This window comes from Cyrtonyx montezumae, unplaced genomic scaffold (genome assembly GCF_038088225.1).
Source record: "Cyrtonyx montezumae isolate F1298 unplaced genomic scaffold, pur_monq_1.0 scaffold_9, whole genome shotgun sequence".
Taxonomy (NCBI): Eukaryota; Metazoa; Chordata; class Aves; order Galliformes; family Odontophoridae; genus Cyrtonyx; species Cyrtonyx montezumae.
This window is the reverse complement of record NW_027072100.1, coordinates 2,212,410-2,236,297: the sequence shown is the minus strand read 5'-3', so window position 1 is coordinate 2,236,297 and position 23,888 is coordinate 2,212,410. Positions and strand designations below refer to the sequence as shown.

Genomic DNA, 23,888 nt, shown 5'->3' with positions numbered 1-23,888 from the left:
TGGAAATTAAAAAGAAGGAGAAAAAAAAAAAAACACAATAGGAGGAAAGAGTCTGGAAGGAAGAACAAAAGGAATGATAATGAATTGAGAGAAGCCCTCCAGCTCCACATGCCAGTCTGGCTTTCCTCCATAGCATTCCATAGCCTTTCTTCAATTTACAGAATCAGTGAAGCAGAAATTCAGATTCATCACACTGTTACCCTCTTTTAATCCTAGAAGTTCAAGTCATTCTTTTGGTTAAAAATAAGTCAAGAATTGCACTTTTTTCTGCAGGTGAATAAGGATTTACCAAAACCCATTTTATAAAAAGGGAAAATAGAGTTCTTGCTGCTACTTGGCCACAGCGGAGTGGGTTGATATCTGTTATTGCAGAGGCAGCAGGAAGGAAGACGTGCCCATCTGGCAGCAATTTGGGCAGACCAATGAAACCCCCATGCTGCAGGTGCAGATATGTAACCCCTGAGCTTCACTTGCAGTTCTGCCTCCAGGGCAGAACATCTTGAAAGACTAAGGGGAAACATGTAGGCAGATGAAGAAACAGAGCTGATAGCAATAAGTGTTAAAGGAGAACTATAATAACAGCCCCAGGATATTTCCTGAAAATACTCTCAAAAGAAAACAAACAAACAAAATGAAACCTTGGATCTAAATTTGCTTTAAATCTGAAAAATAAGCTTGCTTTCTAGCTACAAGCGTGTTTATTTTCATACACAGCACATGGATTATTTTTTTAACCAAACTGAGGATATATTTAGACACAAAGACCACAACTGCATGCTTTGCATTATTTTAAATGTTGCCTGAGAGTACCTCCTGGCCTCCAGGACAGCTGAGGCTGGCAGACACAATAAAAAGTATGTCATATTAGTGAAGAACAAATTCTGCAATATCTTTATAATAATGGGCATGCAAACATGCTAAAGAAATTATCTCCGTGATGGAGAAGTAAGTATTTGTTATACTAGATCTCACTGTACTGAAGAAAATAAGAAATTATTACCTTCTGAAACTTTCCTTTTATGGTCAGGAGCAGATGGACAACATATACAGTATTTCCTACAGGATCAAGCCTTTAACACCAGTATTGCACTTAGGGCCAAAGGAGATGGATGTGTGCACAAGGACACCCACTGTGTTCAATTACTTCTTTGCCTTATGCAGACTGTGTGAGTACCAAGTCCACAAAAATAATATTGTTATGATGGTTATTGATAATTAGATGGTGCGTGGCTGGTACCTCTGGGAAGTGCACACTGGTTGAAGTGCTGCATCACCAGTGAAGAAGCAGAAGGAGGAGCATAGCAGACCGGGTGACATCCAGGAGTATGTGGCTGAGCCCAGCGTCTATATCAAGAGGAAGCAGTGAGAAATTGTCACTGGAGAAACCTGCCAGGAGATAGGGAACCCTATTGGCCAACCTGACTTGACATCTATGAAGACTTATTGTTTGCTGGGGTCAGGGATTTGTGAAGTTGCAGAGGCTGCCAAGGATCCTCTGTGCCCTCTTGCTGTCCATCCACACAGCCAGCCCCAGCATTGCCAAGGGAGGCCTTGGCCCCATCAAGAACAACTCAAGTTCTCCAAGTCATGGAGATATATAAAAATTTGAGGTACTCAGTGTCTTCCTCAGTTTTCCCTAATCAGATCTGCTTTTGGTCTCCTAGATGCCTGAGCCTAGAGGCAAATCCTGCAGCAATGCATCACTACTCACTGCAGGGAAAGATGCAAAGGGCACTTAGATCAGCTGGAAACAGAAAAGTCTCCAGAATGAGGCAGAGTGCATCCCATGGCATCAGGCTCCCTGTTGACATCTTTAAAAGGTTGTGTCAATTGTGGGAGATTTTTTTTATGCCTAGAAAACAGGAAAATATCGCACCTACCCTCAAAAAGTGCAAGAAGATGATACAGGAAAATACAGGTCAATCAGGCCGAACTCAGTCCCTGGGAAGGTAGTGGAGAAAATGGTCATTGAAGCCAAGTAATTGGGAACAGCAAGGATGGATATATAAAGGCGAATCACACCTGACCAAGCTGTCTTCTTTCCTGAAGTGACTGGAGGTGTAACTAACTGCATGTGTGCATAAATGGAAAGGACTGGATACTGCAATATACTTTGAATTCAGCTAGAACTTCTATACAGTTTCCCATACTCTTCCAACAGCCAAGCCAGTAAAGTGTGGACTAGATGAGTGATGTGGAAAAATTATCTAGAACATGTATTTAAAGGATTTGATCACTGGTATGAAGTTCAGATGGTGGTCAGTTACCAACAGAGCTTCTCAAGGGTCAAAACTGAGGCCAGTACTGCATAGCATCTCTATTAATTATCCTTTTATAGGTAGGGTGCCCTCTCAGTAGGTTTGCTAGTCATACCGGCTGGTACACGAGGGAGAAAGGGGAAACAGATACTATTTGGAACAATGAACATTTTTGCTAAATGGAGGCAATAAAATAAATTTTCCTATGGAGCTGATCCAATTATTTGAGAATTTGATTTGGAGATTTGGAGAACTCCACTTTTAGAGATATTCAGGTCTCAAGTGAAGGAGATGTCAGCCAATTTGGCTGACTACACTGGCACTGGTTTGAGCAGAAGGTAGGGACACAGATCTCTGTAAGTTCTTTATAGTTTAAATTACTCGATGGCTCGATGGCAAACAACTCTTCAAGGCTGACATAAGGAATAGAATTCCATAGAGATTAAAATGTATTTGATGTAACAACAACAAAAAAAAAAAGACAAAAGAGTGCATAGTTTTCTCTACTAGCTGAGAAAGAAAGAAAAGATGATTCAACATTGAAGGACAATGGTGCCATAAGGTCCATAAATATCTACCAAAGACTAAACCCAGGCTGAAAATTTAAAGGTTTAATTTATATGTAGAAATTAAGGAGGGACATATGGAACAGTTTCCCAATCAAATGCATCTATCTAGTTTTGAACCTATGAAGAGATCGACTTGTGTATTAGACTCATCAGTTCAGGAAATTCCAGTCTGTTTTAGTTCCTCTAGTTTCAAGAGATAGAGAGTTAAAAACACATCAACTGTCTACCAAGATAAAAAATAAAATTAAATAGCAAAAAATTCAAGCCAAAAAGCTTTGCAATCCCATTGTTTCAAAGATATTAAGGAGGCCAAACTTGTGTTGTTTTTTCCAAGGGTTTTCTTTTCTTTTTCTTTTTTTCCTAACAGATCATCATATACTTCTTCTCAACCATTTGATTTGGTTTTCTTCCAGCTTTCTAACCACAAATTAATTTTTTTGGACACTGTTTTTTTTTGTTGTTGTTGTTGTTGCTTTCTTTGGTTGATTGATTTTGTTTGTTTTGTTAAAATTAGTGTTGATGTTTTCATTTGCTTTGGTTTTGTGATTTTTTGTTTATTTTGTCTTTGTCATTTTTGGGTTTGGTTTTTACTTTGTTGTTTGTTTTTTTTTTCTTGTGTAAATTTATGTCTCATTTCTTAAAACAGAAATCTGCTTTCTTGGAGTCCACTGTTTTAGTTTGCTATCCTTTCTCTTTTATTTCTGAAAATGGGACTCTCTCAAACTTGCTCCTAGTGGTATCTCTATGCTATGATATAATTTTCCATGTGTTCAGGAAATATTCTGCTTTTGTAATCTGTTGTTAACCTTCTTGCTGCTTTTGAAAATTCCAGGTTTCTTCTCCTTAATTATTCATTTTACAACACAATATTGTAGTTAGTTCCCCCAGTCTTTCCCTTACATTCGTTACTGTCTGGAAACTTCACATCTATCCTCTACACGCAGATGGTCACTATAGCCCTTGGAAACTTTATCTGGGAAACTCTAGGTTACTAATATATAGTTTTATGAGGAAAAAGTGTGCTTCTGATTACAAGCCTTTAATATTAGACCCAATTTAGATCTTCATCCAATCATTTTTTTACCTATTGTTACCATTCTTACTGTCAGAAATGGCAAACCTCTGTCACTAAGGAACTTTTAAGTCTGGGGTTATTATTAATCAAGAAATAGTTGTAAACTAGAGATGACCTCCAACTGCCATGTCGGTTTGCTGTTGATACTTAGCCTTGTCAGGTGTGAAAGTGTTGAGATTGTGTCCAAAACCTGGTTGGAACAATACGCAATCTAGAAGTGATTTTCTTCTTTTGAAAGCAGAAGCAATGATACTCCTTCAGAATAGCAGAAAACTTGCTTTCCCACAGTCAAAATTTCCATTCTTTTTTAATCACACTTGGTCCACTGCCTGGCTGGGTTTTTGAATGTTTTCTGTATATTTTTGTATGGATTTTGTGTGTGTGTTTGTTTTATGTTTAGGAATATCAAAGTTCTGTTAAGTCTTTGAAACACAGATTTCTCTGTTGGAGTGGGAGATTAAATGGCATTTATTAAGGCAATTTCAGACTTAGAATTTCTTGACAGCATTTCCCAACAGCTGTCATTTTGTTCAAGACATGTTAAAATATTTTCCACAGTGTATTTCCTTTACCATTTCTCCATAACTTTACTTTCATTCACACCATATCTAATGAAGCGTTTCTCAGCAGCCAGACACCAAAACAGCATCAACACCAAACACAGTCAATGAAAGTATAGAGGTTAAAAAGCATTTGGACAGTGAACTTTTCTGTCAGTCCCAGGGAATCCTTTCACCTCAGTCAGGAGCACAGGACATACAGCCACTCGTACTGGTCCTTCTCCAATCTGATCAGTGCATCACTACTACCAAGTCGTACCCAATGCAAAATATAGATCAAAACACTGAGGAAAACCTCTTGTCTTATATCCCTGCTCCTAGAGCAATGTTATTAAACATTTCTTGGTTTTATGCAAAACAAAACAAAGGTCGATGTGTTGCAATTTCCTTTTCTCTTTTTTTTTTTCTTTGTGCTTTCCAGTGAAAAAGAGAAGCTCGTTGGAATGGGAAATTTGTCCTTACCAGAACCTTGTAAATAATGAGACAGATTCTTATAGCCCATTCTCACAACACTAAATGGAATAGCTCAAATGCACTGAGGTTCAGGTCAGATCTGTGGAAAGCTTTGTATTGGTTTTATTCTAAAATCTTCTGTGGTTTGAGGATGAGTAGCATATATTGCTTGTATTTAATTAACTTATGAGTTTTTAGGTGTTGACAATGCCATCTGAAGTCTTGAAAAAGTACAACAGTTGCATTCTGTGTAGTCATAGTGTAGTTGCAAATAAATCTGCTCTTAATGCTGCAGAGCAGACCCAGCAGAGGCCTGCCTGGAGCGCTGGTGATTCCTGTTTGTCTCAGGTGGATTCATTAGCTTCCCTCCCAGCACATTTTCATTGCAACTCCTTTACTAAAACCTGATGGCTGAGGCCGTATCACTGTGTAGTAATAAAATGACCAACTAAAACATCAGGAGGAACTACACGGTCATTTTGTTGTACTTTACATTCAATTTGTTTCTGAAGTTATTCTGAGTTTCTCAATCTTAAAATCTTGAAATTTTTCAAGGAATCTGCTAATTCTTGTCATTTTGGTTTAGTTCATCTGGTTGGTAGTTGTTTTTTTTTCCTCGCATTCCCTCTTTTTCTGTTCTATCCTCTTCAAAATGGGAAGACAGAAGCAGAGCAAAACATAGGTGAAGATTTGTGAGTTACTGAGTGATGTAACACAGTTTTCATTACTTTATATTCCTTTGTCTGCCTACTTTAACATTTCGTTTTTCTAAGCAACAGTTTTCAGCCAGCTATTTAGAGTGATCCCAGTTTATTTATGAGTTGGTCTGAATCTGTCAGACATCACAAGAAAATTTAAACTAATTCCTTCCAGTGTTTAATGCAATCAAAGTCTCCAACTGCTCACTGTTGTTGTATGAGGATAAATCTCAGAGTAGAGTGAAATCAGTTGTGGCAGGAAACAAGCTCGTCTCAGAAGCATTGAGTTTACAGGCTACTACTTATATTCTCTCATGAAGATTTTTAAATCAAACTCACAAAATGAAATGGATTAGAAAAGACAAAAGCTCTTTCGCATCCTACGCCATTTGCCAATTTATATTTGGAAAAAAATGCTAATGTGACTAATGGTTGGGGTAAGTATAAAATATATTCTTTGCATATTAAATATTATAATCTAAACTACAGAGGAAATGTCATAGAAAAGGGCACTGTGATCCCTGATGGAAGTCAATAAATTTAATTGTTTTAAGCTTTTATATGTTTGCTTTGGTTTTGGTTTTATACGTAGTTCTGTCATTTCCTTGACAGTAAAGGGCACTTCCACAAGTTAGCCATTTATGTACATAATTTGCTGAGCTGTGGCTGAAGTTCAGGGTTCACTTCTCTGCTTGCAATACTAACTCAGTATAAAAAACAAAAAAAAAATCATATATTAAATGTATCTTAGTAAATTTTAGTCTAACAAAATCAATAAATGGCAACCCTGTCAAAATATTACAGTTATATAATTTTTAATTGTTAGGAATCTGCTAGGAAAATACATTCCTTTAAAACAAAGTCTTCATAGAAAAGCAGAAGTGTAGCTTGCCAAAGTTAAGGAAAACAGCTTGATTACCTTAAGCATTCTCTAATGAGACCCAGAAGGAGAATTAAGAAAATAACAATCAAAATTGGAAAGTAAAACTCTCTTGTAATGACAAAAAAAAAGGGAAATATATGCAAGAGTTTTATGATGTGATGGAAAAGAATAGAAGTATTAAGTCTAACAGTACTTTCATCTCATTTTCACATCTGACTCCACTTTCTAATTGTTTCATCTTTCTATGAGCTCTGCTTGCATGCATCTAGCAGTCTGTGTTCTTAGATGTAACTCTCCAAGCAGGGTTACCTGGTATATTTTGTGATCAAAATACAAGGGCTTCTCTGAAAGTAGTGCCTCCTAATTTATGGTGTTGGTCGGAGGCTGATGTTGGTTGGATGGCAATAGAGGCTGAACCAACACTCCATTCCATTTTGTTACCATGCAACAGATGGCAGCAGAGGGGCAGTCTGACAGAATGGTGTCTGACAGCAGTGTGAAGAGAGCAAAGGTGTGGAATTGAATTCCTCCATGCAGAAAAAATGGCACCCAGTGACATTCATCATCATTTTCTGGACATTTATGAAAGTCAAAGAGCACAGTGAGGTGGTGGATGGTGCATTTCAGAAGTGCTGATGGTGACCGCTGTTCGTGCAGATTTTGAAGAGCACAGTATACAAGCTCTTGTTCATCACTATCAAAAATACAGAGCTCAGGGTAGTGACTATGTTGAAAAATACTGCTCTGTAACTGAGAGTTTGCTCTACCAGAATAAAGTTATACTGCTCTTTGCACCTGATGAAGTTTTCATGAAAATCAATAGCAGGCACTAAATTCGAAGCGACCTACATTTATCTGTAATCAAATTAAAGACTCTTCCCACTGCCTATTACAAAATTTTCACCAAGTCATTTAAAGGATGCATCTATCCACAGCCACTACTTTAATCCAACTTGGGTCTCAACTTCCATACAGCTTGGAACTCTACCATTGGAGATACAGACATAGCAGCACTCGGTTCCCAACAGGCTAATCCCTCCTGCCCATCTTTGTAGCCCCTCTTTGGACACTAATACTTTATATCCTTCCTATCATGGTGCCTAAAATTCCTCACAATGCTTGAAGTGATGCCACTTGAGCAGAGTGGAAATGCTCTACTTCTAAAGCAGAAGCTCTTCATCTTTTGTCTCTAACAAGTAAATTGTTACAGCCAGAGTAATTTCTTGAAATATTTGGTTTCACTGCTTTTTTTTTTAATATTGGTAGTAGCTTTTCAGCAGCAAAAGGCTACCTATTAATCTGAAGGCTGGCAGGACATCTGCAAGGAGTGTCCCATAACTCTGATGCAGCATAAAAAGTACTGCACATGGAAATAATAATTAACTTTGCACTTCAACATCATTATAAATCTAGAAGAAAATGAGAGCAGAATGGCAATTGTGTTTGTATACTCTGTGCTGCTGCACAGAGTCAGAGGTTGTCCAGGGCCAGTGGCTTTCATCCAAGATACATGGCCAGATTCAGTAAAGCTCAGGTTTCTCTATAAGTATGCTCAAATCCTATAGACTTTGCTAATCTGAAAAATTATTAAGTATACACTAAATCCTATGACATATAAGTTCCTTTCAGCCCTGAGGCTTTTATAATTTGTTTGAATTATGACTATGAATCAATATGGGAGCACAGCAGCCACATCCAGGCTACAATAAAATAAGGTATTTCTCCATTACTTTGTAGACAGAGAGAGGTAATAGCAAACATAATTTTTTTTACTATTATTATTATTATTATTATAGGTTTTATGGCACAAATCTGTAAACACAACATTCTTGGAAAACACCACCATGTGACTAAACCAGCCAAAAGTGAATGCAGAAATTTCTCTCTCCTTGGTTGTTCAATAAACAGCACTGTTAAACTCAGTAGGGAGAACCCATTTCACAGCTTTTTTCGGGGAGGGTGAGGGGGTAGGGGGGGAATAAATCTTTTGAGGAAAGAATCAGGGGAAAAGAAAAAAAGATTCTCTAGAGGATATCTGAGAGACCTTTTTTCTTCCCCCTCTAAGACAACTGCAACCCTAGGTGTTCAAGTATTAGAGGCTAAGTTGTAGAAACAAATAGTTGTCAAAGATGTGTTGATAAAACTGTTCAACATGGCAGAATTGTTGAGACTCATCTCCATACTTCTTTTCTACACACAGGTTTTGACTGATCCTGGTTTTCACTACAGTGGCATTTTTTCTCCCCAGGATGGAAAGTAAGAGCCTCTTCCTAAGCCTATTGCTCTGCTACAGTTTGCTCAGAGCTGCCAGTTCTCACCTGATAATCGAGGAGAAGACAGAATGCAACCTGCCAAAGAACAACAAAATGAACCTCCCAGATCTCCCACCCATCTCCATCGTAGGTTAGTAAAATTTGCCTTTTGATGCCAGATTAACAGGACTTGAAGAAAATGCAGCTGTTGTTTAATGTGGAGTATTTAGATAGCTTATTATAACATTATGATTTCACACAAATGCCTTAGTGCTGCACAGAACTGCAGCAGCAACGCAGCCACGTGTTATGGTTTTATGATTTTTGTTGTATTATTGATATTCAAGAATGGCAGTGTGGCAAACCACACTTTCATGTAAAATGAACAGTAGAAAATATGCCTTCAGTTTTGCAGTTTGTACTCTGGTTCCTATCATATTGTAAGTCTTTTTTTATTCAAGAGGATGTTATTCCATTAATATGGGCATCAATCTTCACTTGAAAGTCCAATGCAAATAGAAAAAGTGAACATAAGCTCTTTTGTTTTATTAATTTTTTTTAATCAACTCCTGTAGAAAGCTGTTGATTTTTCTGCTAAGGTATTAACATAACTTCAGTTTACCTGTGTGCCACACAATCTATAACCAAAAGAAGAGAAGAGAACTACAAGGGAGCTAGAAATCATCTATTAATCCAAGGCAGGACAGGCTACACCCCTACCATTGCTGGCAGGTGCCCATTGGCCCTGTGAAGAACTTTGTCAAACAATGCTTAACATTTGCCTTCGTAAATACTTTTTCCAATTGTCAACCCTGTCTCTTTCAACGTAATTTAAGTCAGCTTTCAGTTACTTCTTTTGAGAAACTCTTGGTAACTTGGGGATGGTTAGCTGAAGAATGTCATTCAGAACTCTGTCAAAGTTTAGTTATTTGAAAAATAAAACTTTTATTGTTCATCTCTCTTTTGCAGGCTTCTAGGACTCGTTCTCAAACCAAATCAGTTTCTTACCTTTTATTTATTCTGTCTTTTTGCTCAAGGACAATGTTTCTTTCAGATTGTTGTCCCACACAGGTCTCTCCAATGAAAACCAAACCTCTTTATTCCTGAGTTAATCAAGTCAGTTTAATGGCACATTTGTTAAGTTTGTGCCACATCATTGCATGTTGCTTCTAATTCTAGACTCCTCACATTTCCTGCATTTTTTGTCATTGCAACTAAAATCACTGATATAAAATATATTCCATTTGGCTAACTTCTTAGTCTCCTTGCAAAATTGTTTTGCCAACAGACACCCAAGAAAGCAAAAATCCCATAATGCTATCAGGCCTTTTGGCTTTGGATGGCTCCGAAATGTCTCACAAAAAGCATTCCTTCCTCTCTGCATAGCTTGGTTCTCTGCAAGAGCCATCATGCTGCAGGAATGCCCAGTTTTGCCACTTTCCCATTTTAGAACTAATAGGGGAAAGAAAAATAATAACCAAAGTAAGAAAAGAAATGCACACCAAACTAAGGTGTTAAATGTAAGCAAACAGCATTCACCCTTCTTCTACATGCATACAGGGAGAATGAACATTTAACATCCAAAATGAAAGAGTAATTTCAAAGGTTAGCAAGGATCTGGTCAATTAGCAGTTGAAGACACAGTGAATAGAACATGAGGAGTATGAAATTACTGGACAGTTGGGAGAAGAAGGCATCTTACCTAATATAAAAGGAAGAGCCAACTATAGCACTCGTCTATTAAGAGAATATATTTTTATATTTCCCTCTTATCTGCTGTCTGGGCAACATTATCTTTACCAAATTCTTTAGAAGAACGAATGCACATTTATGTTACACCAGTGTTTAAATTATATCATTCCATCTTTAACTGAACATTTACCAAAACTATTTTATAAGCAAAGCATTCCAGCACTGCTGCGGACATAACACAGAAAATTAAATTAGTGCAACATTGAATGTCCTTGAGGTATTTCAGCTGCCACCAGAAAATTTCAAGGGACAGCATAATAAAGCCAACATAATCTGACAGATAAAAGTGGATCTGACCAACTAACACCAGTTGGTGCAAGCCATGCTCTTCTTGAGTGGCCTGAAATTCTTTATGCTTGAAATACATTTTTTCCTCCTATTGTCTCTTGAAGATGGATGTGTAACCCTAACTCTGTGATGATGTTAATAAAAGAAACTGCCAAGCAGTGTATTCTTAATTGCATAATTCTGCAAATTCTTGTAATTATTAAGTGTTCAAAAAGATTTGGGTAGCAAATTCTGGAATAGACAAGGAGCCACGATTCATAAGTAGGTGTATGTAAACCTTTTAAGTCAGTCAGTCATGGATCTTATACTTAACTGAATGCCTATAGATAACCAATATTTAGAAAATACTGTGATAGATTAGTGTGAAAGGGAGTGTTTACACTTGAACAGAAAAGTCTTGCTGTGTTAGATCCCAAGACAAGTCTTAGTTATGGAGTTAATTAATAGTAGTAATTAATATTAGAGATGATATAATAACAAAGCCAATATTCCTCAAAGAGTAATATGAGAAATTTCACAATATTCATGCCTTGATCTTAAAAAAAAAGAAAACTTTAAAAGAAAAAAAAAAACTTTAAAGAAACTTTAATAACTTCCACCACACGTAATCTGAAATCCTCCCTCTAAAATTTACCAAATTCAAGAATCAACTCCAACAATCTGCACAGATATTTAAAAGCTGCATGTGCACTGATGAAACAACTTTGTGTTTTGTAAAAGAAGACAATAGGTAAAAAAGGAACACAGAAGATAAGAACTGAAGGTGGCATCACACAGATTATGCCAAATCAGCAAAGAACTTTTAGCTGATGAAACCAGAATGAATTCCTGCCAAATTTATGTAGGTAACATCACATTCATGGAAGAAAATATGGAATTCTGACTGTTTTTCCTGGTTTTTGTTGGTTTTTTTTTCATATGGTCAGTGTGCACCAACACCCTAAGAGACAGTACTTCCATAGAGCTCTTTTTTTTTTTGTGAAACTATTTTTCTTGTTCACGTAGACCCAAATAATGTACTACAACAACCAAATCCCCTCCTAAAATGCAAATAACAGTTGTCATCCATTTTCCATAAGCAACACCACCAGTTTAGATGCTATTTTTAAGTAAGGACTGTTCCTAGAGATGGACTTTTGCTGTGGAAACCTGTAGTGATGTGGTTGCAATACAGGTTAACTTCTCTTGCATAAAAATACTATCAAGCAAATCTGCTAAATAATATTTGCGATAAGAATGATTTAATGTTATATTTTGCTTTTCTCTTTGAAGATTTAACTAAAAGATCTCAGAAAGTCAGCAGAAAAGAGGCAGAGAGTAAGAAATCTTCCAAGGTAGGCAATTGTTCAGAAAGTATTGTCAAATTAGAATGGTTTATTATTTCTGTATTTTTCCTCAGTGCACTTATCCAAAAAGTTTCTACATTCATTCCCTTACTTAAACAACTTACATGAAGTTTAAAGCTTAATACAGTAGAAATAGATAGAAAACATAAACGATGCGGGAAAAAATCATGATCTTATGTTAGTTACAGGTTATTGGGTTTGGGTTCACTTGTTTCTGTTTTATTTTACAATCAATACAATTTTACAGAAAATGTTCCTTAAACTCACTATCCGTTCACTAACTGCTGATTTTTAACTGTGTGTGCCAAAACACTGAAGTTGAAATATACAAATAATTTGATATTTAGTTGAAAACATTACCTAGAAATTTTATCTCATCATTAGATTCAGATTGGTATTATCAAGACTCTCAGAGAGAGAAAAAAACAGCATTTTTACTTCATTTCTTTGCTTTGATATGACAGCTTTTTAAAGCCAAACCAGACGTTGCTACAACCAGCAACATTAAAGCTCCTTCTTTTCCTTTCTATTCAGTGTTTTGCACGGTCAGTCTTCTGTGAAACACTTCCTAAACTCCCAGGATGACTCAGGTTGAAAAAGGCCACAGGAGGTCCTGCTGTTCCACCTGCAGATCACAGCAGGACACTCTTGCAAACAAACTTGTACTCGGCCTTGAAGTCCCCTAAAGCACTTACAGACCACATCAATTTTTACCTTGTAAATGAAACTTCTGGTAAACTTACTGATTTTAAAAGATTGCCTGAAGCAATTGTGGAAGGCTCCAAAGACTTTGCCCAGGTGCCAGGCACATGCTGACCAACCTCAAGTTTTCCCTCTTTCCGAATCACAGGGAAGCAGCGCTCCTCAGGTAGGCTAGATATTTTTTGGCTCACTCATGTATGCCTGCAGTTAAGAATTCCCACATGCAAATCTAATGCACAATGATGACCAAGCCCCAAAAGCAGCTTGACAAACAAGCTGGGGATCCAAGAGTAATTCGTTACCTTGTTGAACCTACAATAATGTTGCTTCTTTGGAGATTCTCACATCACTTCCTTTGCTGCTGTTACATTCTTCCACACGAAGTAAATTTGAAAGGTCTATTCAGTCACACTTTTGTTACTCAGAATAGGGAGTTTATGCTGAGTATCATTTTGATCAGTAGATAATCCAGCAATCCCCATGATCCAGTCCCACATCAGCTCTATATTGCTACTTCTCACTGCCAGCAATCACCTACTCATCTCAAGCCAGAAGTTCCCATAGTCCACTTTCATTGCACCTTTATTCTGACCCATAATTGTTCTACAGTTGTATGAATGTCCACGTTTTTGTTCCAGAAAAATGCTGAACTGAAGACACCTCCAAAACCAAGGCCCACACCTGCAGCTGACTGCGTGCCGAACTTCAAAACCTGCAAGCCACACTTGAATTCCTGCTGTAGCTACTGTGCCTTGTGCAAATGCCGAATTTTTCAGACAATCTGCCAGTGCCTACTGTTAAACCCAAAGTGCTAAACCAAACCAGGAACATACTGAGGCTGCTGTCTTTCATTAGCTTCTGAAGTAAATGTGTCAAAGTATCTAGTGTAATAGCAATCAAAGTAGAAAGCTTTGAAGCTGATAGGTTGGATTTGTCACTCTTCAATGGACAATGATTTTCTTCATGGGGTTGATGTTGTCATAAACAGTATGGGTTTTTAGGAAGCCAACAACCAGGAAGATTGACTTCGAACAGGCATTTTTAGCAAAACTAACTTGCATTTAAGAAGAATTCTGGGTTCTCGTTGTTTGGGGATTTTCAGGGTTGTAATTTGCTTTTTGTTTGTTTTTCTTTTTTGGTTGGTAGTAGGGTTTTTTTGTTTGTTTGTGAAAGGCGTTATTAATCAAAGATTTCAGTATTGTCTAGCCAGCACTGCAGAACCTGCCCACAATCTGCCACACTGAAATAGAACTTGTCAATCTCGGGTGAGACCAGAGCTTAGGTTTGCCCTGAAGGACAGCACAGCCCCAACTTCCAGTAGATCTAATACATAATGCTGAAAACACAGGTTTCATGGTGAATTCCCCCCTTAGATGTTCCACGAAAAATTGGGACTAGTATCTGTGCATGTTACTCTAGCAGGGCTGTAGCAGCAAACTGTTGCCTAGAAACAATACACCTTCCTCTTCTTCTTGAAGCTCTGTGCCTTAATGCTGAGTTATCTCAGGTGACATAGGAGAGAACCTTCACTGGCTGAGCTACCAGGAGAAAGGTGGTAGGTCATCAGAGAGCAAGGAGAGAGCAGACCTAGAAGTGCACAGAACTGAAGATTACTCATCTGCCAGACTCCAGCTCACTTGCTTTTCACCTTTTCTGTTCTGCATCTACCATGTTCCTCTCCTTCCCCAGCTCTTGTACACTCCTTTTCCTCCCATGGGCCTCTCTTGATTTCAAACTTTTCCATTACTCTCACCACTATGGCCAGTCACCCAAGAAGCCTGAATTTTCTAATGCTCTGCAGGTCTAATTTGAAGGAAATTTCTCAGCTGATTTACTTCTAAGAGCAGCTGAAGGCTACAAAATCTTCCAGACAGGGAAAGACAATAGCGATGATAAATAGTCTCTAAAGTGGCTCAAGCCTTCTAACATCAATCCAGAGCCCAGAGCTTTACATATAGGCTGGGTGCTGACAGAAATGTCTGTTCACCTTCTTAAGGAGATAGGCAGTTGACAGAGAATTTAATCTAAGAGCCTACATGATGACAGGATGCCACTGTGTTCCTTATCCAGCTGCCATATATAATACAAGCTTGAATTCTTTTAAACGTATGTAACTACTTCTTTTAATCAGACATCCTGGCTCAGGAATCCATGAGCTGAGGTAAAAAGAGGATGAGAAGAAATATAACATGGTGGTGGGCTTTGGAAACAGAATTTGGCCCCTTCTTTTCCTAGTGAAGCTGTACATTCTTGACAAGTTGTTCCAAAATTTTCACATGAAAGTGTCCTCAGTTGATACTAAAATGGTATCTGTAATCACAACAATTTCTACTATAGAAACAAGTATTTGTCTAATCACAACAGGGTGAATGGAAGCAGTGGAGGAAATGCAAGGAGAGCCAAAAAACGAGCAGCTTGTGCTTTTCTCTCAACAATAGCTCCCACTTCAACTTGGCTGTCTGCTAAGGAGATGGGCAGTACTGAGACCCAGAGTGAGGAGGAGGAGACACAGAAGCTGAACCAGCTTGTCCAGGGCATGAAAGAAAGACTCTTCCATATGAGAATAACAAAATTGTTTTTAAACATATAGCACATACTTTATAATACAGCATTTATGCATAGTGTGTTTCGGCAGATTTGGTGTATTAATAAGCCTTTTTCTTGTTGTTGTTACTGGAATTAATTAAAAAGAGATTATGCTTTCTTTGCCATTCATCTATCACACCAAGTAATACATATAATCAAGTACTCTGAAACTGTTATTAGCCTACTTTCTGGCTAAAGATCACCTTGCATGAGGGTAGAATACGGAAATCAGTAAGACATGTATATCTACTATTTGCTTTCTGTATTTAGTTTCAACAAGTATTTACGCTAAGAAGTTGGTTTTATGTGCAAGAGTGCCCTAAGGGAGATGTCATCAGCACAGAGATGATAACACATATGCATGACAAAAATGGAGTGTTTAATTTTAATTCTCACATACCAAAATGTAAAATTTACTGAAATACAAGTTTAGAAATGGACCCAGTAATGCTCTGAGACACAGAGAAATCTCACTCCTAGAGACCAATGGAAATGTTATTTTGATTACAACTCAGTAGTATTAAATACGAATAAATCATTATTAGCTTTTCCAAATATTGCCTGTCTTGTGGGGATTTAAAACAGATACGGTGTTTTCTGATCTCCAATGCCATGCCCAAAGCTGACTGTTGAAGCTCTATTTTATGGTGCAAAAATTACATCATGTTAGTCCTGTGGGATATGCTTCTCATGGTACTGTGAGAGTGACTATTTGTGAGAGTGCTCAGTCTTACATTGTGTGTGGGTGAAGGCATTAAATAATGTCTAAAGCCAATACAAAACAATACTAAATCATAAGATTTTTCATCAAAGCATTTCAAGCTGGATTAGACCAACCTACTACCAGAATTGACTCTGTGAACATTAAATAGACATATACAAGATTTGTTCACATCCCAAGCCCCATTAAGTTCAGACACTTAGGACTGTAAGTTGTAGAATCAGGACTAAAAATTATTAAAAACTCTGCTAACAAAAAGATAAGCATTTCGACATTTTTCTACTACTTAACTTTGAGCAGGCACCCTGGACAGCCTCCCACACACAAAGACCTCCAGATCAGAATAGAAAATATGCAATTACCCACTGTGGTTACAGCATCACAAAAACAAATTGCCACTATAATCCCTAGAACAGATTTGTCACAATATCCAAAACTAAAATTGCACATTTTACATCTACTTCTTTCCAAACAGAGTCAATCTTTGATTTTTGCATTTTATTCAGTAGATTGCAAGAGATAATTGACCCTTGCATGAGATGCAAATTGCCTTTACTACTGCTGTTTGCTTTGCTTACAATATGGACGAGATAGTCCCATGACCTACACAACAGGCATCCCACCTGCTTTGCTGAACTTTATGCCACTGATGATTTCCCAATGCTTCTCAAGCCAGGATCTCCTATCATCTCCAGGAAATCAGCAGCACCTCTCAGATCAGTGCCACCATCAGACTTGCTGAGGATGCATGTCTGTATCCAGTTAGTTGATAGAAATGATGCCATGAAGCATGGAATGTCTCTTTGGCCAGTTCAGGCCAGCTGTCCTAGTTCTGCCCCATCCCAGCCCCCTCACTGGCAGGACAGTATGAGGAATGGAAACTTTCTGGGCTCTGTGCAGCACCATTCAGCAAAAGCTAAAATAACACTACGTTATCAGCACAGTTTTCTCCTAAATCCAAATCATACAACAACTGTAAAGACAATTAAGTCTAGCACAGCTAAAACTAGGACAATATGTTGATATAGAAGCTCCTGAACCTGCAACAGTCTCTGCATCAGCACAGATTCTCCTATTTGCCTTGCCACTCTGACAATACTGCACCATCCCTTGGTATAACCTCAGTGTTCTTAACAGTATTACCCCAATCAATCCTGGCTTAAAGCCCTCTCCATCTGCCTTACCAGGTTACAGGACAAGAAGTATTTCCCCTATTGAGACAGGAGGGTCCCTGCAGACCTCTCACCCCGAAGTCTTTTCCATGGTTATACAACTTGAAGTTCTGGCACCAGTCTTGGAGCCAGGCATCAATGACCTGGGGTCGCCTGTTTTTTTCCCTGTCTCTCCTCATTAGTGGAGGACTGTGGAAAACACTGTCTGTGCTCCAGAGTCCTTCAGCTGTCTTCCCAGGGCCTTGAAATCTCTTTTGATAGACCTCAGGCTTCCTGGAGCTACATCGTTGGTACCCACTTGAAAGAGGAATGGATAATAGTCCGAAGGCTGTCATGCTCGATAGCTTCCTGGTTACATCCCTGACCCGAGCCCTGATGAGGTCTGGCCTGCAGATGGGAGCCCTCGTTCCCCGGCAGAGGGAGGGAGTCACCTATGAGAACAACACACTGCCACTTCTTCCCAGGGTTGGTTTTGATGCTGCACTTACCACGAGGCCTAAGTCAGCCACACCTTGGAGGGAGAACCTGCACGGGTGCTTTTTCTTCCTTCTCTTAATATCCTCCATCTGCCACCCCCAGAGTCTTGTACCTACCCAGCAGTGGAAGCTGAGCAGGCAGACAGGCACTCCTCTGGCGGCACTGCAGAAACTTGCTTCCAGCCCTCAGGCTCCCCAGGCTGCTGCCATTACCCTGGTGCAGCCCAGATGCTGGGCAGTGGCAGAGAGCAGAGCATGGCTCCCTTGATCAGTCTGTCACCTTTTTATGCTCCCAGATGCTTCTCAGTGTCTCCACCACTTTCTGGAGCTTGGCCACTAAGCAGAGCAGATCATCTGCCTGGGCACTCCGTGAGTGCTCTCACTCTCCATCTTGGGGCAGCACCACAGACTGAGGCCTGGGTGTCTGCATAGGGATGTCATGAGCCTCTGCGAGTCCTTATAACTTGAAGGAGCTCAGAGAGATGTGAAATTGTATCTCCTCACCTTCCTCTCCGTCAGTAACAGACTTCCACAAAAGGAAGTTTGACAGCATCGTTGCCCAGTGCCATTTTAGACACACAGGGGTACCGCTCCAGGCTGGCAGATGTGACATGCAGCCTAAAGGAGATCATCCCCATCTGGAGCAGCAGCACGAGGCCAGAGGGGACACACTGAGCTTCTAAAAGAGCAATTAATCAAAATGCCCTTCCTAAATTTGTGGTGCCTGCAGATTACTTTCTGAGGTAGTACAAACATTTTATTGGCAGACTTCTTAGATGATATACAGATGGCCAACATATGGCCGGGTCCTACCTCTCCCAAAAGAAAAGTGAGGTTTTAGTCAATTCTGCAAGATTTCTGAATAAAATGAAATAATAATAGTAATAATACAATTGCTGCATGACATGTGCATGTGTATTTCTGTCCAGGAAATCTTGAAATGATGAAATCCTGGCCTGAAACACAGGAGCCCTAAAATGGCTGTAATAGTGTCATAAATAAACACCACATGTGAATTGTGTTAATACAGATAAAGTCAGGAAAAGACAAAAACATCATAGAACAGTTTGGGTTGGAAAGGACTTCAAGCAGCTTCCAGTTCCAATCCCATCCATGGGCAGAGACATCTCCCACCAGGTGTGCGTGTCCCCTCAAAGCAGTTCCAGCCCTTTAAAATCAGTGGGAATCTTCTATTGGCTTTAACTGGCTTCTGTAGCTCTAATTGTCTTTAATAAACTTTAATAAATACCTTTGCCACTCTCTTTAGCATCTGGTAGTTTAGACAATAACTGTTCTTGTGGTATCCTTCCTATTTTCAATAGGCTCCTCATCCAAATGTCACTCATGACCTCATATGGGCTTCCCATCACTGCACAGCTGCCTCGAGCAGGAGCACAGCAGCAACACAGCAGTTACCACAGCTATGGCCAGAAGTCAGCATCACTCTTTGTGTTCCACAGCAAGCGTGGCATTCAAAAAAAAAAATACAAATTCCTTAAAGACTAATGGTCCTTCACCTATTGACAGCTCCTAATAATGACTTCTCCATTTGGGAAGCAAATATTTGCAACACTAAATGAGCACACCAGATGGTTCACTTCCTCTTATTCCCTTCAACTTGTTCATCTCCCTCCATCACTAACGCTGCCTTCTAAGTGCATTTGGTCAAAGGTTTCACTCTTCATCTACACAACGTTGTGGTAGGGGATTATAAACTATTTCAGGCAAAGGCTGCACTGCCAAGGCAGGTCAAAGAGAGTTTGAACTCTGCTCTTTAAAAAAGCAAATATACATAGGAAACAATTTCAGAAAGGAAGAAAAACAGAACCAGCAGATGATTGTTCTGACTAGAAATCAAGCTTACGTGAAGTAGATACCTACAGTGAACACCAGCTCAAAGCTCTCGAGGTGTCAGCCTCATTGCAGCTTTAAATGTTAGGAGTGCTCTCAGTGTGGGCAGGGGGGCAGCAGCTCAAGGGAAGAGACAACATGGCTACGAACCTGAAGCCCATCATATATTCTGTTACAGAAATGATTTCCCAATCACAAAACCGAAACCTGCAGGAAAGCAGAACGTTTGCTGAGGAGCGCCTCCCCGCTCTACCAACCAGAACAATGTTTAAAATCCTTGTTAAAGGTTTTCTAAATCCTTAGAAGTTTTAACCACCTGCAAGGGAACGGCAGGGAGCTGAAGGAGCAGAAGGGGTGGCAGCCCCCACCCAGCTCAAAGGAATGCTGAAGAATAGCCAATGTGTCTCAGTTTCATTCTGGAAGTATTCTTTACTCCTGGAAATATTTGCCCTTTTTTATTGCGACTTTCTGAGCAGGTGTTTTTGTTGAAGGATTAGTAACTTCTAAAAAGGGAAAAATGGGTCATTGTAGTTGGCAAAGAACACGTTTGGCCGCTGAGAAACTTCAGATCATCTTCAAGAAGAACCATGAGAATGGGCACAGCCACAAGTCATGCAGCCATTGGTGGGACTTCTCTCTTCTTTCTTCTCAAACAGAGGCAATCTTTATTTCCTAAGGCAAAATCTCCATTTCCTTCCAAACATTTCCATATCATAGAACATGAAGCCACACTAAAAACAAAGAGCAAGACCAGCTCAAATGTACTGTACTGCAAATCAGCTGCTTTTATAAAGCATGGAAGCCAGCGTTATCTGGTTGAGATAAATAAAATCTGGTAATAAATAAATATCTGGTTGAGATAAAGAAAGATGCAGATGGTTTTCTCACATTACCTCTAACTCAGGAATAAACACTACACCACTCGCCCCCTTTGGAAGAATAGCATTTTTACTGGTAGCAATAAGGAAATTATTAGCAGAAAATAAATCTGACAGCCATTTAGGGAAACATGTTATAGCTCTTCCCAGCCAAATCAAAGACCCATCTAAATGTTAGGAGCACAATCCTACATCAGCAGCTCCACGAGTGTGGGGCTCCGCGCTCCACGCAGTCAGGGCTGGGAGGAGCTGGAGACATTAAGGGACAAATGGACATAGGTTACAGCACAGAAATGAGAATTTATCCCAGTGTGGAAATTGGGTTTATTTTAGCACTACTTTCTTGCTGTTTGATCAGGTGTGTTTCTTTTCAATTCCTGACCTACTGAACAATCCCAGCAAACACAGCAGCCAGAGATAGCTAAATATGAGGAGCAGCCATCAACTACAGCAGCCATGAGCATTTCCCACTTCTCTGCCCATGGTTGCCAGCATTTGTGGGGAGGTGGGAAGTGGAAATCTGAGTCAATTCTTATTTTATAAAAGACAGTGTACATCCTACCCTATTTTTAAATTTATTTTTAGATCTTCCTCATGCTCTCTGCACTCCTCTGACATATTGTACACACTTTCCCAAACCAGACCTCCTGTAGGCACTCTCAGGAACCTCGCTGCTTTTCTTTTTGCCTCTTAAAATGAGCCTGCCAACAAGGCTGAGCTCCCCAAGGCACACTACATTCAGCCAGCCTGGGAGAGCACCAAGCCCAGGGAATGCTGCAACTCAGCTCCTCAGAAAGAGCTCATGCAGGCGTACAGCTAAGTGCATCAACCTGCTCGCCCATCTACCAGCCCTGTCATTTCATAAGCTCAGCACAAAGCTCCCCTTCATTCCCCACCTTGCACTCTCACCACTGCACATGGGAAAATCTGACCAAGTGCAACACAGCACAGTGATCCAAGTCCTGCTCCTCATGGGACCCAGGGAGCCTATGGCTCACATTTCTCCCCACTTCTGTGACATCTGCTGTGCACTCACAAAAATGAGAGAGGTTGTAGTCTGTCACTGTCAAAGGACCCAGCAGGCCAGATGTGGAATGCCATGCATGGGGCTTCAGCACTGGGGAGGGGGACTTGTGAGCCTCAGTACTTACGGATGCTGCTGTGCTGTGTCAGTCATTGCATCCAGCTCAAAACATTGTAAAGTAAATGCAGTGGGACTGACACTTGTACTGAGAGAATCAAAATGCTCAACTTCAGACCAGACTGAATATTGAATTCATTGTGTGTAATTAAAAGAAAGGGGGGGGGGGGAAAGCTGTTGAAAAAAAAAATTGCAGGTTATTTAGCACAACACAGTGTCAGCAGACATGCTCTTGACAGTAGGAAGCAATCCAGCAACAAGGCTGTGCAATTCCCTTCACTATGGACCAGGCACCTTCTGAGAAAGTAGCAGGGGATCAGGACAATGTGCTCTTCTTTAAGCAATAACAAACAAAAAGGAGACCAGCTACTACACCAAAGGTCACATTTCAAAGCCTTCCACCCATTCTGAAAGGCTTCTAAAGCAGAAGTGAAATCTGTGCATTTTACTGTTAACATTCTGTTCAAAACTGTCCCTGAAGAAGGGTTGAAATCAGAGCAACGTCTATGTTTGGCCAAAGATCATACTTGCAACTGCAGCAAGACAGAACAAGACCACCCTTAGGAAGGGAACTTGCTGAGCTCTACCTGAACAACCACAAGGCACACGACAGGCAAAGAGAAATAGGAAATAGCCCCTTGCAGTAACGCTGCTGATTCACACGTGGGGCTGTTGACAGGTACTGGGCATAGCATTTCTTCTCCAGGCAGCAGTAAACCACAACAGCATTACAGGAGGTGGGAGGGGGAGAAGAGAAATTCTACAGTGGTTTTATTAGGGTCTGTGTTTGATCTAGTCTTCTTCAACCAATAAAATAGAAGATCTAGCAGAAAACATTCCAAATATGATTTTTATATTTTATCAACTCAAACCATGTTCTGAGTTAAATTCCCACATTGTCAACTTGCTCAGACTACTGTATTTTCAATAGTAAAACAAAACTGTTTAGGATCTGTCAATGAAAACGCTGCAGTAGGAAGCCACCAGACTGCTCTCTTCCCTCTTGGCAGCAGTGCTTCAGAGCACTGGAACATGGCTCCACAAAGCAGACATTGCAGACGTGGTTAAGCTGCTGGAGTGCGGACACCTCCCTGACCCACCCACAGAATCACAACTTCACACGCTCAGTCTTCAGAGTCCCAACAGGAGCTGAATGTCAGGATGCTGCACTGGCCTTTCCAGGCTTAGTTCTGCACATACACACACTCCTTCAAATGTTTTCTGAAAGTCAGCATCTGCAGCTCCTGACCCTCATAACGTGTACCAGACTTCCTTAGGACTCCACCAACCAGGAGAGGCAAGACTTCAGGTCATTCTGTGGAGAACAAAACACACAGACACATACACATATATACACACATGCAAATGACAGCAAAGCAACGTCAGCACAGGACTGGCTGCTAGTGACCATGCAGAACATCCTCTGAAAGATCTTCCTAAATATGTATTTATATACACACACACACGGACAAGAATGCACACCATCACAAAGCCCTGTGCACTGGACACCTGGGGTAGTATATGCTTCACACAAACTCCAGGTGTCAGCTAGCCCTGCTGCCTTTAACTTTTGTGAGACTGCAATTCTGTGAGAATTGAGTCAGAAACGTATGGACCAAAAGGACAGAACACCACAGGTGAGTGACAGCACAGCGGGCACTTGAAACAAGGCCACCCAACAGTAATATCAAGTAGCTGGCAGCTTCTTTAGACAGCTGCAAGAACTCTCTTGACAGCAAACTCTGGATCCCGGGACTTTATCTCAACTACCCCAGTAAGGCAGCAGGGTTGGGACAAGCAACACACGAGGTTTGGAGAGCAGCAAGCACAGTGTATCGGCACCAGCAGCCAAACTAGAGGGAGTGTTCTGCTGGATCCGTTGCTCAAAGAAATAAACTGGTGAGAGGGGGGAGGAGAGCTATGCATACAGAGACTGCAACAGCTTTATCCACAGCTGTACCAGCAAAAACACAGGTCAAAGGAAAGGAACTTTCTCTCCTTTTTAGTCCCCCATCTGCACCCAGCTTAAGCTCCCCAGTATAAAGACAAGAACGTACCTGAGAGCAACTGAGATGCTCAGGGGACTGAAGAAACTGAAGAACAGGATGCACAAAGAAACTAAGACCTGGGTTTGCACCTGGAGGAGGCAGAGGGAGATTTACTGCTGCCTGACTATTTCACAGGAGCACACAGCAAACATGGAATGAGATCTCTCTCAGGTGCACAG

The 23,888-nt window shown here is 40.1% G+C and overlaps 1 protein-coding gene across 3 annotated transcripts in view; it reads left to right on the top strand.

Annotated features, from left to right (window-relative positions):
* Positions 1 to 14,393, top strand: part of ASIP (agouti signaling protein) — a 31,393-nt gene extending 17,000 nt beyond the window's left edge. For all 3 annotated transcript variants that reach the window (XM_065754082.1, XM_065754079.1, XM_065754080.1), the window contains exons 2-4: positions 8,745 to 8,899; positions 12,061 to 12,122; positions 13,475 to 14,393. In XM_065754082.1, coding sequence (XP_065610154.1) covers positions 8,746 to 8,899; positions 12,061 to 12,122; positions 13,475 to 13,651 — 393 coding nt within the window. In that variant the 5' untranslated portion in view covers position 8,745 and the 3' untranslated portion in view covers positions 13,652 to 14,393. The remainder of the gene's footprint in view (positions 1 to 8,744; positions 8,900 to 12,060; positions 12,123 to 13,474) is intronic.
* The last annotated feature ends 9,495 nt before the right edge of the window (positions 14,394 to 23,888 follow it).